The sequence below is a fragment of the Neopelma chrysocephalum genome, unplaced genomic scaffold (genome assembly GCF_003984885.1).
Source record: "Neopelma chrysocephalum unplaced genomic scaffold, ASM398488v2 Primary Assembly neopelma1_22, whole genome shotgun sequence".
In the NCBI taxonomy this organism is placed as follows: domain Eukaryota; kingdom Metazoa; phylum Chordata; class Aves; order Passeriformes; family Pipridae; genus Neopelma; species Neopelma chrysocephalum.
Window position 1 is genome coordinate 27,691,095 of NW_020897689.1, and position 18,767 is coordinate 27,709,861.

The following is an 18,767-nucleotide window of genomic DNA, read 5'->3' on the forward strand; positions in this document are numbered from 1 at the left end:
CAGTGCCTTAGTGTAGACACTGTACTTAACTTGCAAATTTGGGATTATGCTCTAAGTGATAGATAATTTATTAATGTGTATTTTGATAGCATTAACTGTTCCTCTGTGATTGACACAGAGTGATCCAAATCAAAACGCAAAAAAACCCTAAATTTCACCTTTAAGTGCAATTATAGCAGCTTTTGAGCCTGACATGTTGTGCAATTGAAAGTGTTGCATTTCAGAAGCAAATTATTTCATGAGACTCAACATAACAAGTGTTGGTTTTTTCCAGGCCTTTCTTCAGTTCCTGAAGAAGGTGGTTGCTAATGAAGGGAAAAACAAGATGAATTTGTGGAATGTTTCTATGATTGTTGCACCAAACCTCTTCATCTACAAAGGGAAACGTGCAAACCAACAAGAAATGCAAGCAGCTGCCACCACAGCACACATCGTGCGGCTGTTAATTCGGTACCAGGACATCCTGTGGACGGTGAGTAATGTTGGTTCCCTCTTTAGGGCTCCAGTACAGGCCAGTATTTTGCTATATGCAGGAGCTCTGCAGAAATCAGGGTAAACTGACCTTCCAAGAAGAAAAAGTTGGCTGTTCTTGGGAAACTGGCTGAAGTCCTCTACATCCAAAATGAGATAGGGTGACGGACATCTGCGGATTGAGAGTTAATTCACCTACCTGAGTCATCTATTTTAGCACGAATTGCCATGTCCCACGCCATTGTTTATACAGAATAATGCATAAGAGAGTGATTTAATCTAGATGTCTAGGTGATATGTCTAAATTTGAGTGAGATTAAATATCTGTTTAAAGTCTAGCCCATACCAATATGAGACCAAAAGTGTGTACTACTTGCTGGGCTGCTGAAGGTTAGCATGAAGATTTTGACAGTCTCAGTTTGTTCCCTCAAAAAGGAGGGTATGATGAGGATTGCAAAGACTACCTCCTAATGAAGTTCCTGCAACTTCAAACATCACTAAGAGTTTCATATGGCATGAAGATCTACAGTGTCACTGAAGGAATAACTGTAGGCTGCTAGAGAGAGCTACAATTTGCATGTATCTTCTAGGAATAAATAGAATTTCTGCTGCCTAAAATTTGGTGCATTTCTAAAACCCAACAGCAATGCTGGGGGGAAAATGATGATATATTCTTAGATCTGGTTTCCTCCCTTTAGGTCCCATCTTTCCTGATTTCCCAAGTGAGAAAAATGAATGAGGCAGCGATGAACAACAGCAAGAGACAGCTGATGTTTGACAAAGGAGTGAGAAAACTTCTGAGGAGAAAGACCATGGAACGGGAGAGACCTGAAAGACCAGAGGTGTGATAAAAAGATAGTCTTCAAAGGCAGCTTTAATGAGCCTCCCTCCTTTATCTCATGAAAACTACTGGGGGCAGGGAGGAAATTTTGCCATATAAAATTAGCTGATTAGGGAGCTATCTTGAAAGATGTGCTTCTCAGTCCAACGTCCTGATAAGACAAAGCTTTGGGAATTGATGAGAAGAGATGAGGAAGGCAGAATGATTTCTAGCAGCCCAATCTGTAAGCTGTTTACAAACACATGCTGGTTTTTAACCTGTTTCATAAGAAAATGGTTATATGGGGACTGTCCTTGACAGTAATGATCTGTAGATATTCAACAAATGCATGGATCTGTAGCTGAATAGTAGAATAGTCTGTATTAGGATTAATTGAATTTATGCCTACCCTGCTTCAGGCCACTTGATAGTCTCCTTGCAAGGTTTAGTTTTAGAGCTTTGCATTAACTTCCTAAGTGGAAAGCAAATCCAGTTTGCCTGCCATAGACACCTAAATTGGGTCTAGATGTTAAGCGCCCAATGAAGTAGTTTGTATTGTTATTCCCTGTACAGTCAGAGGAGAGAGGTCAGTACTTTTAAGGATTTCCAGGGTTCCAGGTGCAGTTCCAACTTCAGAAAATCTGATAGAAAAATCTTTCTTTGAAGATCTTAAAGCCACCAACTTTTCTCCGCTGCCTAGATACAGAGATTAGGAAATTACTTGAGGTATGCTGCTTTGATAGACAACTAAAATAAACTCACATATTAGGTTCAACATATAATTTGGGCAACAAAAAATGTTGTGTCTACATGCACAACATATACAGTCCCTGTAGCAGCTTATATATAGTACTTCCATGTAGTAACTACCATTAATAACCTGGAGAGAAAGTCTTTAGGGTCCTCCATGGATGTTTAAAAGAATGAAAATTGGTGAATTGTAAGAGAAGTAATTAAGGAAATGGTCAAGGACTCTATAGTTGCTGAAGAACAGTCTTGAAGAAAAAAGAAAAGACAAATAAGGAAGGAGTGATATTAAGAGATTATAAGAAAAAGAGAATAAGCCGCCTAGTGCAGACAACAGAGAAAATGCAGAAGGGAATGTACAGGAAAAAAGTAGAAAAATATATGTAATGTATGAATTGTGAATCCATGCTAATTCAGCTTTCTGGAGAGTTTATTTACCAGCACTGACCAATATATATTGTGGGTAGGAGACACACTGGTGCTGCAAATGGAGACAGAGATGTTTGTTTAAATTGGTGATGTAGACTACTGTGTTGCAAAGTTGTATTCAGCCTGGAACTAACACAGAAAGGCTCTCTCTCCGAGGAGAGTCAATTACTGCGGTCATTGCACCTTTAGGAAGACAAGTCCATTGATCGTAGTAATTGGCTTTACATCTAATAGAAACGAGGGTAGCTGTGGAAGGTAGCTGAAATATGAAGGGTAAATTGGAGGCAAACTCTGTTTGGATAACTGAATTGAATTTTGAGAGCACTTAACACAATCCCCAGGTCTCAGATGTTCTAAATTACACAGAGACAGAGACTGGAGAGACTATTGTGTTCTGCTCAGCACGGTATTAACTGGATTAGAACTGGAATGCAAACCTTGCTAATTGATTTATCCACCATTAATCATGGAAGAGCGCATAAGCATCATAGATGATTGTTTGAACCCTATACAAGGTCAAATTTCAAATTAACAGAAACCATATGGTACTTTGATATTTTACTGTACACACACTTCAATCAAGTTGAAGCTATAGGAAGCGGAAACAGAGAACTAGATTTTTATGCCTCAGGAGAATTTCATCTTTAAAAGGAAGAACAGATATTTCTAATAATTTTTATGTGTTTTTATGTAAGCTGTTGGCTCACCGAACAATGTTAACAGAAATAACTTAAAATTCAAAGGCTTTACTCTGTATGCATTTATGTGATACTTACCAAGGAGTTTGGGCCTTTGTGTTGTATCTCGCTATACTGTGTCTACAAATTTGCATTTGTATGACTGTAAATATGTCTTTCAAATAATCAAGTGAGTGCAGGACACTGATTTTTGCAAGCAACCTCAAAAGAGTTGCAGAACTGCTTCTGAATGGAGCTAGAGTAATATCTGCCTTAGACTTACTCTATTGAATATTGATTTTAGGGAGCTGTCACTTTTCCCCCATACCTGCAGTCTGACATACCTGAGGGGGTGATAAGAGTTTATGCTCCACTGCATTCAAAAGTCTCTATGGCAATTCAACTCAACAGTCAAACAAAAGCCAAAGACATCCTGGCTCGATTCCACTGTGAAAACAGGTGGGTAAAGCAGAACATTTTGTTTTTCCTGAACAACAATATCAGAACTATAAATGGATTGTTCCCTTTTCAGAGATTTATTGTGTTACAAGAACTCTTTTTCTAATTTAAAATTGCTAATTTATGGTTATGTTGGTCAAAGAAATTTTAACCCCTGATTTTATTAGTTTTATTTTATTTAATAATTGGTTCCTATACAGAATCAATCTGCCCTCTGTTACACCTCTACTAAAAACGTACATTAAACATATATTTTATAGACTTGCTGCATAGAGAACCCAAAAGCATTGTCTTACATCTGTCCATAAATCTTTAATTCTTTTATTTCTGTAAGGCAATAATTATTAACAGTTATGGGAAATGGTAAATTGTATCTGGAAGTCTTTTCTGTAGTCTTCCCATGTTACCACATAATTTTGGTCTTTGAATAAATATAAAATAAATAATATAGGTTTAGTTAACTGTGATGCATTAATCTACCTCTGTAGCAGATTCAGTATTCTGCAGTCATCCATTTGGTAGAAGTTCCTGCTTTTGATAAGGCAGTTCACAGGGGAAAAATATCACACTTCTGCTTACCATAGATGGTGGGTGATAAGGCAGTGGTTAAAACAGAAATACACACTGAAAGTTTGTTTTTCCATCCTAGCCGTGGACCATCACAGAATATGAGAGGCCAGATCCAAAGTTTACATGAAATTGGAGGAAATATAGGTAGGTATCATTTTGGAAGATTTAATTCTGAATGTCCTTAACCTCCTAAAACACCTCAGGGCAGCACTGTTTTGACACAGCTGGGTCATTCCTACCCTCCAGTGCATTTGGAGGAAAGGAGCCTGACCCAAAAGCTGTTAAAACAAATGCCATGATTTACTCCAACTCCAGCGTGACTGGAGGGGCACCCCACAGGAGCACCCCTTACAGTCTTGCCAAATTTATCTGCCCTTTTACTTACCTCTCTCATAACTCAGCATTTTTCCATGGTTAAGAGATCCTTAGTCTTCCTCTTGCAAGCACATTCCACCTTGTTGTCAAACCTTTTCCCAAGACCTATTTCTTCCTCAGTGTACCAAAGTGTTAACCTCCCTCTAATAAAAAACACAGAATTGAGAATTCACCTCCGTGTACCTATGGGTGCTTTATACTTATACTAATCCGTGTGCTTTATTTAGATTGCAAATTCTTTGCAGTAGGGCTTTTGTCTTCTTCTGTGTTTCATGCAGTGACATTTCTTGTAATAACCACAGTGGCTTGCCCCACAAGTTTCTGGCCTGAAGGTCAAAATTTCATATTGCACAATCCTGGCGCTTTTCTTTCTCTATTCCTACCAAAATTCTGGATGTTCTGTTCAAGTCTGTGGTCAGCTATCTGATTAGATTATTCCTTATTTCTTCTTGATTCATCCCAGAAGAGTTTTTGTAAAGTTATTACCAAACATCACAGACTTACTTCAGCAGCAAACAAGAAGCAGTCTTTATTACTGACGACACACAAAGCTAAATTGGATTAGTGAATTTTTTTGCCTGGCTTAACAGGATGACCAACTGATGCTAAAAAAGAAGAAGATCCTAAAAGCCTTTTGAAACAATCCCAAATATTCCCACCATGCTCTTTCAAAAAATCAGGATGTTTAATTTGCATCTTCATTTAAAATTATTTTATAGTCTACATACTTCAGGGTACCTTAGTCCACTGATTAGGCATTAATTCATTTATATTGCTTTCACTTGAATAAAATCATTAGTACCCCAGTGACCTTTTAAGTAACTGTACAAAAATTTTACCATAATCCTTTGTCTCACAGCAATGTAACCTCACCAGTTAAATGACTTCATCACCGCACATAAATGTAATATAGTTCAACAAATCAACTTAACTCTAGAATTTATTGCCTTATTACTCAATTAAGAGGCACCAAATGCCTCATTCTGGCAAAGGCAGCAGGGACTTCCCAATCACCACCTAATGAAACCCTGAAACAGCCTTAGGAGGATTTTTTTAATTTATTTTTTTATTTTAACCAGCCAAATGGCAACTGCCTAAAACCTTGATATAGTCCCTGTATTTCTTTGCAAGATCCTACCTGGATGGGAACACATTGTTTACAGAGCTACTTTTTCAGCATTTAAAAATAGTGTAGCAACAAAGTCACAGAGTTATAATTCCAGCCTAGTAAATTCAAAGAAATAAAAAGCCTCATAATGTAGCACTTACAGTAAGAGTGTTGTTAATGCTTCTTAAAAAACCCCATATTTGTTCACCATTTAACTAAATGTCCATAACTTGATGTAATGAAGGTCATCTTGCCTGGAAGTGAAAGTGCATTCATGATTCCCACAGAATAAAATCACTGGCAAATTTACCACAGGCCCTCTGTGTGTCCTGGCAAGATGTTAGCTGGACACACCAAACTACGCTTGCTATGTGCAAGTCAGAGAAACATTCAAAGACATTTAATGAAGCTGTGTCCTAATGTGCTCAAAACATCCTATAATTCAGGGCTTTTAATTTCTGTTTCAGGTCAGCACTGCTTGGATCCAGATGCATACATGTTAGATGTCTACCGTGCAAATCCTCAGGCAGAATGGGTGATAAAACCAAAAGCGAGCTGAAGCAGAAGGCTGCAGTGTACTGGACAAAAGCCAAATGGACAAGAGTGATGCCTGTCATTTTAAGAAGCTCTTGCAGAGACAAAACGGTAGCTACAGGACATCATTCCTTCCTACTGTACTGTCCAACTGATGGTCAGCACATACTACTTTTGGTATTCCAGATTCTGACCATCAGAAAAATATCACATCAGTTATACTTTCATATGGATTACACTTGTGCCAGTTGGCCCAGGAATTGAGGAGGACAGACCAAGGTACGGTGTGCAGAAAACAACCTGTCACATACAAGTTGTTCGTTTCCTGACCCGGTGTTAGAACACAGATTTTTGAAAATAATCCAGTGGCATCAGAGGATGAATGAAACACTACCTACCACAGTGTAACACAGAAGCACCACAGAGACGTTCAAGAAGAGAAGGTACCTGTCAGATGTGGAAGACAGGAGCTCAACATGCAGCAGTGCCAAGACACAGCCACCTGACAAAACCAAAACTTTCTGCTGAAAGTAAACCTGTACAGTGTGCATTACTGCAATAATTGTCTCTCAGTCACTCTTCATGAGTACCTGATACTGGGGGCGGGAGGCAGGAGAAAGAACTACTGTATAGACAGTTATACTGCCTAATGTGTGCCACTGTATTACATATCACTACAGTCTTCCAAAATTGTCTGTCTGGATCGTGTAGCTGTGTGCAATTGTAATGCCACAAACCATTCTCTCCTTCCTTCCTGTCACACACACAAATTTCAGGAGACAAATGCTAGGTAAGAAGGGGCATATGACCCTGGCTCTGCCTTTTACTTGATACTCTCAGAATTAAGTCTGTGTAATGCCATACTATAAGATATGTGTTAATGGTGCCACTTACAGTCACCACTTGTTTTTGTCAAATATTATAGTTTCTTATTTGTAACCTAATTATTTTTATTATGTTTATTTTAGCTTTAATATGTATGCAATTTTTATACTATTCAGCTGCATTGACAAGAGAGATCTTTGTTCAGGTCTTGTATAATACAACAGAGAGAAGAAAAAGAGCTTCCAACAAGCAGTGGGATTTAATAATTTACACATTAGGTCTTTAAAACAATAGCCAAACTAGGCCCAGTCATGCTGGGGGTTTTACAAATACACAGAAAATTGCAGCTCCTTTTACAGATGACAGTCTAAGAAAACACAGGCTGACAAGAGAACAACGTGCTGCAACTGCATTGGAAATGTAAGACACTGTGTCTAGTTTGTAGCTAGTCACAAGGGCAAGCACTGTTCTTCACCTAGTCATCTCCTTTGGGGCTATACTTAACTGAACTAAAGCATGTTTGTTGAGCTGGGAAATCACAAATCTCTGGGAAAGAGCAAGTCCTTTTTTCATCTTTGTCGTATGCAAAAAATGGGAATTAATACCTTCAACTGCACTGCAATATCTCCGTCGTTAAGATGATGATATTGCACAGTGAATCCACCCACAGCCTAAGCAGTGGGTTTTGTTCCTGACCTGGATGCATGGATGAGGCAGAAGCTGTTTATCATGTAGCAGTGTAAAAGCGTTCTGAACCGAGTCCTCCAGGTGAACATAAAGGACGCTGTCCTGCAGAGGAAGTCTGTAACTTGTGATGCTCTGCTGAAGCTGTGCAATGAGGTTCTGAACCAGAAGCAGGGCTTCTAGAATGTGCTAAGTTAATCACGTTGTTCAGTAGTTAACTTTCTTTGTTAGTGATCAGTGAAAGAAATCAACATTGATTTAATAACTTTACCAGCAACAATAATGTCTACAGAGGACAGATCCTGTCTTCTTTCTGACTTTCTCGATAAAAAATGATAAAAATTTAGCAACATAATCCTTTCATTTTCTTTAAAACAGTGACATTTTAAACTTTCCTGACGCTTTGTTTGTTTTTTTGTTTCTGTTTTTGGTTTTTTCCCTTTCTTTTTCTTCTTAACACTAATGGAGACATAGCTGCAGCCAGGAAAAGACCAGGACAGTTGTATTATAAAATACAAAAATTTGACAACTATTTCTTATAAGTATACAAGAGATAGTAGATCTGTGGTTTGTTTATAGGACTAAGCATAAATGTTTTGTCATGTGTTTTGCCCTCGATACCCTTTAGTTCCCTCTGTGGCAATGGAGAACTCTTCCTACTTATGCTGCCCTTTTCTTTCAGCTGTAAAGCAGGACGAGTACTTTCCATATAAAGGCAACATGATAATTAGTTGAGTTAAATTCTACTCTCAGATGCAATCAAACAATTCCCTGACCAAATGAGGAGTTATAAACATCCATCTGGGAAGGACAAACTTAGCAAAGGTGTTTTATGTGGAAAGTGCTTTGAATACTAAGAGCATCACCGTATTTATAGCCAATTAAAAGAGGTTCTATGACTATACAGAAAGCCTAAACATTAACAAGAGCATTTGAAATGTCATAGCAAATGAGCTAACTTTCTACAGTACTTTCAGACAAATACCCTGACCTCCTCCATCTTGCCCACTAACTTCACTCTGTGTTCTCAATGGCCATGCAAGGGAAATTACAGAGAAGCCCTGTGTTCATGCTGTAATTTGCTCAGCATGTTCTGGACCTCGTCAGTGTTATTTCTGAAATAGATCTCCCTGCATTCCACTTCACAACTTATAAAGTCAAATATGATGTAATAAAATCCATCCTGTGAGCATTTGTTTTATGCTAAAACTGCCTATAACTTTATAAGAACTAGATTCTACGTACAGTGCCCAGACTACTATAGCGTGGCCAAATACCTCCCGTCTCTGAAACAGAATGTCAAAATTCTTTTTTGATACAAGTGGACCTAATGACCCATGTGTACTGTGCTTAATACTGTTCCACATTAAGTTGTTTTGTATTGTTGTGGTACACTAACTTGATTTCATATGCTGCAGACAAATGGAACAATCTCAATGACATTTTGAAATACGAGGTCCCAAGTTTAGGCCTTATATTTCAAGATGCTGGTGGAGGCATGAGAAATTTTGTTCCTCCTCACAGCAGCTGAAGTCAAAACCAAGTTACAATCGGATTGTCACCTAACAAAAAGCAACATATGTGGAAAGCTATTAATAAGAAAGTGGTAGCTAGCAGGGAGAAATTTATTCAAATTCCAAAGATGCTTTGAGCATTTATTTATGTACTCCATGGTTCTACAAAGACAAGCATTTTGCATATCAACACATAGAGAGAGTATTGTAACAAGTAGGCTTTGGAAACAGACTGGAATACTCTAACCTGTTTATGCAGCTAATGTCATTTGAATGTGTGCGTGTGTGCAAATGTGTCTGTGTCTGTGTCCACATGTAATATTAACTACCTCACTCTGCATTTTCCAGGAAAAATATTTTGGCTTAGAGGTTTACTACTCAAGAACTCTCTATTCTCAGTTTCACCTCTCCACTAGTCTTATCATTGACAAAATGTCTTTTTCTGTGGGGCAAGATTTGAAATAAAAAAAAATGTATACTAAAATACATATTTCAGGATATGGATGAAATTTTATCCAAACTGTGTTGCCTAAATTACTGCTTGTAATGTGAACCGTATGAGACCAGATCTTGGGTTTAAATAGACAACAGATACAAACACACTGTGTTTCATTTTTATTTTTCAATGGCTTTCTATTAATGTATGTCTTCTCTGGAAAATAATACAATGCCACTAATCAAAGCAAAGTGTTTGTGTGTGTTTCCCTTACAAGCCTCATTATGTTCTGTGTTTTGTTGAAGTACGCCAACATGTAAGTGTATTTGTACAGCAGAGTGTGTCCACTGTATTGTACCCATGTCAAAAATAAAACCATACCAACAAAGAAAGCTCTTCAAATCTAAATGTGTACTTTTAGATAGAAGTAGAGGACAGAAATGACAAAGAGCAGTGATGAATCTGTCTTAAAAGCAACTGTGTTTTTATAGCACCTGTACAGCTAGCTATACAAAGGACTGTGTTCTGCCACCCTTGCTTAAGTGGAGGAGTTCTTCGCTCCAGGAGCTCTTCTCTTGGACTGCCTTGATGCAGGGTACAAAAGGACACTGCTTGGAATCCTGCCTCATTGAAATCAATGGCAAACCACTTTGGGGTTTCCCTTCAGCCAGTATTTTTTAAACTAGTATGAAATACATAGAGCAAAACTAACTCCAGAAAAATTGTAAAAGTGCATAGTAAAAGTTAAACAAAATTGTAAGGAGCAAGCAAAAATACTGCTAGTTCAAAGAGGAAAAAAAAAAGGAGATGGAAGTGACTTGCAGAGAACTAAATTTATTATAGATGTTTATTAAAGTATGAGACATGTTTGTCAGTGCTCAGTGATCTGTCCAGTTGATGAATGAATCTCCTTACTTGAGTCAGATTGAGCGCATGTCCCCCAAACCTGGATCAAAAGGAACTACTGGAAGACTCATTTTAGAAAGGCAAGCACAGTAAGAAAAGGCAAAGGCAGAACTGCTGACTAGCCTGTGAATTAGGAATTGCAGAGCACCGAAAGTGCCTCCCTGTGTCCTGTAGGAAATACAATTTTCCAAAGAAAGATGCATTAGTTCTAGTTGCCAAAATGCCTGGTATTTCCCAAGTCAGACCCATATTGTTTCTTCATCAACACAACACTTCATACTTGTCTCTGTGCTATGGAGTTGCTACTTGTCCTGAAGCTGATTACATGAAAGCATAAAGAGCTACGTAAATCCTCCTAGATTTATCTATAATATATCTATAATGTATCTATAATGAGGATCAGAAGCACTGGATTTTAAGGCAGAAGGAAAAGAAACTGGAGCTACCATATAAAGTATAAAGTAGAAAATTCTATTGATTAGACTCTGAATCTGAGATCTTCAAAATTACGCCTTTAGTCAGTCTCCTGCTCCCTCTGCTGGACTATATGCACTTACACTTCATTGCATCAGAATCACAGAATGGCCTGGGTTGGAAGGGACCTTAAAAATCATCTAGTTCCAGCCTCCCTGCTGTGGGTACATTTGTCGCTTCTTAGCCTGTCGGTTCTTTTTCTTCTGACTGAAATGTATGGACAACTGAACTACATGAAATAATGCACAGTTTACTGTAGTTTTATTTGGTGGTCCAAAATAATTACCTTTTTATAAAACAAACAACACACAATAAAATGAAATACTGTCAAGTAATCAAAAGAAAAAATACTGTAAACACTGATTAATAAAAATTCCCAAGAGAAAAATATGCAATTAATGCCATTACATTGTAGTAGAGGTATTTGTTGTTTAAAACCTTTTAGTTAAAATGTAGACATAGAGCTGATTAAAAAAAAATAAATGACCTGAGTTGGAAAACAACCAGAAAAATCAAAGAGATGCAGGCTCTCACCACTTCTTTTCATTACAAATGAGAATGCAAAACAACAGATCAACAAAAAAAAACCTCTCTCAGTCCAGACGGGCTTTGCTACAGTTCAGTGCTCAACCCCAGGGCAGGAATGAGGAAAGACTCCACGGAGGTCAAAAGCTCTGCTAAAGTCAAACAATTCTGCATGTTGGTTCTTGGTCAAAACAAGGTTCCTCAAACAGCCACGGAATGAGCTCTTGCTCGTGAGGCAGTTTTGCTTCACATCAGCTGAAAAAAACCCATGAAATACATAGAATCTATTTCCAGTGAACAGACACAATACAAAGATCCAGGTTATTAAACAGCTTCTCCTCCCTCTGAAATGAGAGATAAAACCAACACCCAAGGAGCACCAAGTTCTATTCACGTTTGGACGACCTAGGACATACCAACATGAACAGTCTCTGTTGCCTTCAAGCATAAGCCATGCACTGGGGTAACTTGTGCAGAGTTTGCAGAAATACTATGTCCCAGGGGACAATGGGAAATGAGAGGGGAAATGAGAGGAGAAAGCCATTCTATATAGGTGTTTTTTAAATTAAAATCAAAACTGGCAGAATATGAAGCAACAGCTGAACTGTATACCATCTCAGACTCCACTGGCAAAGTGGGGTAGGGGTGGAAGGAACACATGTTAAGAGTCACTCTTGTGAGAGTGAGAGCAAGAGGGACAGAAGGGAAGGGAAATATTATTGTACCTACCAGGATAGCCTCCAACATAAATGGGATTGTTCGTGTCTGCAGATGTTGACTGGATGTAGGGATTATCAGTTTGAACCAAATTCCCATCAATTATCAGTGAAATGCGATGTTTGCTTTTGTTTGCTTGAAGCTTGTGCCATTTCCCATCACACAAATTATTTGTGCCTCTTGGTTCATATGAAGCTGTTATTCTGCCAGCTCCATTGTTGACATGGAATAAAACCTGTGTAAACAGCCAGATGCCAATAAAGATATAAAGTAAGAATACATAAACTAATTTGCCTAGATAAAAGCACAATCATGCCGGTATAGAGATTTCCATTTCAAATGTTTGGCAATATGCAAAGTAAATGTTTATTCTGATGGACAGAGTGTAACCTTTTTAAAGTGTCTTTAAAATCTAAAAGACATAGATCTATCTATGCAATGGTCTATTGGGTTGGGTTGGTATACTTCACTAGGGCTTTCATTGTTTCTTACAAATACAAATCAAGACATTTTTCACAGAACCTGAGACTTCAGACCTGAAAGAAGATTTCCTGTATCTAACTGAAGAGAAAGAAGAATGAACTGAGAGCGCTTGTCATTGCCAATACATGTATTGATTTTTTTCATATATTTATTTTTCAAAAGCAGTAGACATTTCCCCAACTCTGTGGTGAGGATTAATATGCAAATATTAACTGAGAAAGTATGTCCCACAGAAACGGTGGTATTTAACACTGTCTCTAGCTAGGAAGCTTTGAATAAAAAATGAGCTATTTCTGAGAAAACAAAATACTTAAGAGCAATCAAGTATACATTTTTTATGCGAGACATGACTGGAGAACTGTGTATTGATTGTTAAAAGGTTTATGGAGTATAATGGCCAGTAGAAGTAGAGAATGAGTTAATTGCTCATGAATATTGAAGAAGAGATTACAAAACAGTGTGCTTAGTACATGCAATAATGTTTCTCAAGGACAAGTCTAGCTTTATGGCAGAAAACGTATTAAGCTACAAAAAAGATATATATTTGGTCTAAGACACAAGGTACGTAGTACAGGAGGTCAGAGTGTCTGCACACTGATATAAATTACACTAATTAAAAATCTAAAAAGTTCCAGTGACTTTTTTGTTGCTCATTGTACATTTTATCATATGATGGCAATGAGAAACCTTGAGACTGAAAATGTCCCATACTAGTTCTGTGGGGAGTCGCCTTCATCACATTTCACTGGTATGTATTTAGTGCAATCCAAGAGTTCTAGCCTCCCATGAGTGTGCCAGCACAGGGTAGCCTACCTTGCCATGTACAATCTCCAGTCCAATGGCATCAACCTTAGCACTGCTGACCCCAAGAAGAACACCATGCACCGCTGTTGTACGGAACTCCAGTGTGATGTTCACATCAGACCGCACTTTGTAACCTTCTCTGACTGAAAAGAAGGTAGAAGCTTCTAGCAGAAGACTTGTAACCCACAGTACAAAGTAAAATACATAGATTGGCATTAAAAGGTCTAAAAAGCTTGTTAGTTATTCTGCTGGAATATGGCCTTGCAGAACCTCTGGAAAGTAAATTTTCCAAAGTCACAATTCATATTTTATACTGGAAAAAATAAATTCCCAAATAAGTGGAGTTTTTTATTAATTCAGATTTAATGCATTATATCTCATTTGTAAGAAACAGTAAAGAGCACAAATGTAATCCTTCATGTTACTTCACAAGTCTTTTGTCTCCATACCCTTTTACAGACCTTAACATCAGGAACATGGATATTCTTAGCTGAAGAAAGAGGTAGTTCATTTCTTTCCCAGTGCTAAAAGCATTAGTTCTTTCATTTGGGGAAGACAGCCCTTTGCAGAAATGACCACTTTTGGATGTAAAGGACTCAGTTAGAAATACACATGCAGGGCATGCACTTGCTGTATGAGGAGTCAATTAACTGCACACAGTTCCAGCAAGACCTAAAAAGTGTACATTTTCATTAACATTAATTCAGTAAGGTACTATTTTCATTTAGTGATACTTACCAAGAGCAGCAAAGCCACTTCCATCGAAGAAAGTACCATCCTGCACTGTTACATAGCATTTATTCACAGCAAAGATGGAGACAGGACTCTCGTTGTCCAGTTGTTTGCTATTAATTGTCATGGTACCAATGCAGGCAGGAATACTGTTAGTCACCTAGGCATATGGAAATTCAGGAGATAATGTTTATTATAAACGGCTGCAATGCTCTTTCAGTGATTCACCTGATATTATTGCAGATAAAAAATTATCTGAATAAAACACAGCAAGATCTAAAATAGTTACATAATTAAATTTCTACTATTATATACAATTATGTAAGGTTACAAATATACATAATGTCTTAGAGTCAAAATAAATAGCTTAGAAGCACAGTATACACTCTCTATAACATACAAAAAGGATTGTATTCACTTAACTGTGAGCAGGGATATTCCTAGCAGTTAGACATTCCAAACACGCTTCAGCAAATTAATGAGTAAATCAAGATTTTGTATGACATTTTGCAAGTTCTATTCAGCAAGATTCATCTGAATTTCTCACCATTCCTATTTTCAGCAATTGCAGATTCAAAATATTAAAAAATTTGTTAACCCCATTATTCAATTAAAAAGCATGGATGAAGACAGTGTGCCCAGAATTGAGAAGAAATGAGAATTGCCCAACCACTCCAGAGGGTGGTGAGGCACTGGAACAGGCTCCCCAGGAGTGGTCACAGCACTGAGCCTGTCAGAGTTCAAGAAGTGTTTGGACAATGCTCTCAGACACATAGTGTGATTCTTAGGGTGGACTTTGATGATCCTTGTGGGTCCCTTACAACTCAGAATATTCTGTGATTCTATGAGAAACATTATCATCATCACCAGAATCCTCACTGATATAATGGGCTGCACAAGGAAGAAAGCAACAAAAACCTACTCTCTAAAAGCATGTGTACAAAGCATGTTTTAGTCTCAAGTAAACCCAGCCTTTTAGAGATATTTGAGTGCAATAGGACTTCGGTACCAAAATGTTTGAGATTCTAGGTCATGTATATGTATACTATAAAAGACGGAAGTTTATATTCTTTATCCATTTTTAACAGAGAGACAGATAGAAGCTATTACTAAAATACAAGGATACAATCTCTAGCTAGAGTAGTTAAGCCACAGAAAGCTGGAAAGATTTACCTGGTAAAAGGTCATTACTTTCTTTGTTGCTTTTTTCCCTAGGTACTTTTTTGCCCATCAGAGACAGGATACTGAATTAGATGGGTTTGATGCAGTATGCTCATTCTAGTCTTGCAAAATGTCAGAGACACCCCACCATCCCAAACCTTCTTACATTCCCAAGATTCTTTGGCACGTAGTCTAAGGGGAGTCCTCCCACATAGAGCTTCCCTTCCACATCCAAAGTGCTACCATCTCCAAGAGCACTGACAGCTACCAATTCCTTTCCATCCACAATGATGGTACCTTTTCTTTTAATGTATTCTGTCTTCACCTGGAAAAAATGAAAGCATGAAAACATGAATCAGTAAGCTTAATCAGTTATCTAGTCATCATTTGCCACAGAAGTAAGAATGACAATTTTTTAGTTGTTTGATTGCTTTGACATACTGTTCTCAGGCACCCCTTGAAATTCATCCTGAGGCTGAGGCCATTTCAGAATGCAACTGAGCAGCTAGACAGCTTCCTTGCCTCTCAAAGTGTTCACAGTGATTGCATATTGTCCTGCCTAAGCTTTTAACAATCATTATTTAAAATTACTGGTTTATTGTCTTAGGATACAGGCACATCACTGAGTTTGAAGAGAAGAGTACTGTGCTGGTCTTCTACAATTACTGTGCTGCTACCAGCTGACCCATCTCAGCTCTCTGAAGTGTGAACTCCTATGCTGTAATATTAGGATGGGCAGTCCTAAATTTGCAATGACTAAAAAGCTCTCCAGTTCTGTCCATCTTGTTCACTCATGTCCATATACCCTCCTTGCCCTAAAGCAATTGCTCACATGCAGCTGAGGGACTTGATTTGAAGTCAGCTAGCCATTTGCTCTTCTCTGTTTACTTTTAGCCCCACTCAGAATCCTGACTAGGTTCAACATGAAGTTTCATGAACATTTGGGTTGGTAAGGGGCTACAGCTTGTAAAGCAGGGTGGTATGGGCAGAGGGCAGAGAACAGAAAGAAGTGGTGCTTCTTTCAGTAGCAATGCGTATCAGTTCAAATTGGTTGCAGATCAGCTGCAATAACCCCCAGCTGTGAAGTGGTGTGACTCAGCCTTAATCTCTGAAAAAGGTGAAGTTCATGCTTTTATGTCCTGGGTAGTAAAGGTAGGTCAGTTCTTGCATGGAATCTGTTCATGTCTTATAATGTGGATAGTGCAGTATGATCTTTATGTGAGTATATTTAATTTTAAACATGCAGAGCATTCTTCCTTTCAGGGTAGGCAGCAGAGATTAACTGTGATATCTCTCTCTGACAGAAGTTCACATTTGCTTTCTTTATATTAGTTTTTGCTGGTTTTTCTTCTGCTCACTATGTATGAAAAGCAAAAATAACTCTGCTGATTCCCAAGGCACCTAGGAGAGTTGGCAGCTTTGTGTCATCAATCACTTTGTCTCACAGAAGCCACTTACTGGAGTTAAGGCTTCACGTATGAGTAGGGGAGGGGAAGCTTAGCAGGATGAATATTGTCATCCTCACCTGCCTTTAGGAGAAGTAATGTGGTCAGAGTTACTTTTAAAATTCATGCAGACATCACAGTCATTTTTCACAAAAAAAGCCTGAGTCAGCAGCAGGTGGGCTGCTCAGAGGAACTGGGCCAATAGAGACTGACACACAGTCTTTGTTCAGAAGACCCTGAATGCTATGTGGCACCTGAAAGCTGTAGCCATAGTTTCTCCTCAAACTCTCCTTAAGCCAAGTCCTCCCCTTCCAGCCTCCATTCTTTTCAACTGTCTCCCTTTCTCATGTTGCCTCAACCAAGGAAAGGAAAGACAGTGCTTCCCTGTTATCACTAGCCACTGTGACATGCTCAGGTATTAAGCAATAAGCTGGAGAAAAGAGAAACTGTGCACCCACAAATCTTTCACCTTGTCACACATTCAATTGCAGGTCTTTGGTGACATAGTGCACAGAAAACTTTCTGTGGAGAATGTCCGAGTTTTTACACCTCTCAGTTAGCTTCTTCTCTGTTGAAGATGACCATTATCACATATTTAATTTCTAAATAATCTGAGATACTTGATAGTAGTTGGAAGCTGGAATTGATGTACAATTAATGAAAATTTAAATATAAATGATAAAAAAACTATCACCAAATAAAAGTTTTCTGAATGGTTTCATGATTGGGTTAAAAACTAGTTTGCCTCTGCAACAGAGAAAGCATACAGGAAAGGCAGGGGAAAACCACATCAATAACTAGAGAGAAAATGGAGCACAAAAGATTGGTGACTACCTACCATATGCCATTTTCCATCACTGATAACAGCAGGGTGAAGAGCTACTGCTTTTCCTTTGCCTAGATCAAATGAGAAATGGAGCTGTCCCCCATAAAGCTGTAGGGCTGCATAATCAACCTGGTTCTGGTGAGCCATGTAGTAAATCAGGCCACTGGAGGCAAAGGTTCTGAGATTCAACTGGATGGAAAGCCTAGACAATAAAATTTCATTGTTACTGAAAAATATTTCTTCTTCAGTGAAAAAAAGCTTTTCTGGAGGCAGAGAACAGCTTCAACCAATTTATTATTATGAAAGGAAATTTATTTTTCAAAGGCCAGAAAAGTAGTATTTGCACGGATTCTAAGAAATCATGAACTATAATGTATTTCATAATAGAAATCAGTGCTGTACCTGTCAGAAATATAAAAAGTGCTTGTCACAGGGTGAGCTGGACTTTAAGAGGGACGGGCTCAGCTGTTTGTGACTGCAGACTTGCCTATTGCCTCAAGAAAGGAACCCATTCCAGGATAATGTGATGGCATCCATTACTACTGGCCAGGCATGCTGGGATATAATGGGCAGACTGAGAACAGAGGGAAGCTTGAAAGGCAGAGGAGCTGATTGAGCCATTTATTATGGAGACACTAGGTTCAGAGTACATGGCATCAAACCACTGCAATGTCCATATGTTCAATAGCTATAACAGAAAGGCTGGAAGGAAAAACCACTCTTTTCTCGTTGCCTGAGGAGACTTCCTCAGTTGAAAGAAGCATATACAAGTGACTTGAAGGCTATATTTTGGGGACCTTGTTGGGAGCCTCTCAAACAAGTAGAAGAGGCAGAGAGGCTATTGCACCCTAAGTATCAACAAAATGATTCTTCTCAGTAGTCTTGTCTCCTTCAAGTGGATTCTCCGTCCCTGGAGATATTTAAAAAGAGAATGGATGTGGCACTTAGTGCCATGGTCTAGTAACCGCAGCGGTAGTGGATCAAGGATTGGACTTGATGACCTCGGAGGTCCCTTCCAACCCAGCTGATTCTATGATTCTATGAT

The 18,767-nt window shown here is 38.4% G+C and overlaps 2 protein-coding genes across 4 annotated transcripts in view; one reads left to right on the forward strand and one right to left on the reverse strand.

Moving 5' to 3' along the window:
* ARHGAP28 (Rho GTPase activating protein 28) overlaps nt 1–9,676 on the forward strand; it is a 77,997-nt gene extending 68,321 nt beyond the window's left edge. For both annotated transcript variants that reach the window (XM_027676295.1, XM_027676304.1), the window contains exons 11-15: nt 275–472; nt 1,170–1,313; nt 3,449–3,603; nt 4,253–4,317; nt 6,124–9,676. In XM_027676295.1, coding sequence (XP_027532096.1) covers nt 275–472; nt 1,170–1,313; nt 3,449–3,603; nt 4,253–4,317; nt 6,124–6,215 — 654 coding nt within the window. In that variant the 3' untranslated portion in view covers nt 6,216–9,676. The remainder of the gene's footprint in view (nt 1–274; nt 473–1,169; nt 1,314–3,448; nt 3,604–4,252; nt 4,318–6,123) is intronic.
* Nucleotides 9,677–11,174: 1,498 nt separating this feature from the next.
* The window catches only part of LAMA1 (laminin subunit alpha 1), a 99,987-nt gene continuing 92,394 nt past the window's right edge, over nt 11,175–18,767 (reverse strand). For both annotated transcript variants that reach the window (XM_027676316.1, XM_027676324.1), the window contains 6 exons: nt 17,735–17,924; nt 15,618–15,776; nt 14,297–14,450; nt 13,568–13,701; nt 12,284–12,506; nt 11,175–11,809 (listed from right to left, as the gene is read on the reverse strand). In XM_027676316.1, coding sequence (XP_027532117.1) covers nt 11,649–11,809; nt 12,284–12,506; nt 13,568–13,701; nt 14,297–14,450; nt 15,618–15,776; nt 17,735–17,924 — 1,021 coding nt within the window. In that variant the 3' untranslated portion in view covers nt 11,175–11,648. The remainder of the gene's footprint in view (nt 11,810–12,283; nt 12,507–13,567; nt 13,702–14,296; nt 14,451–15,617; nt 15,777–17,734; nt 17,925–18,767) is intronic.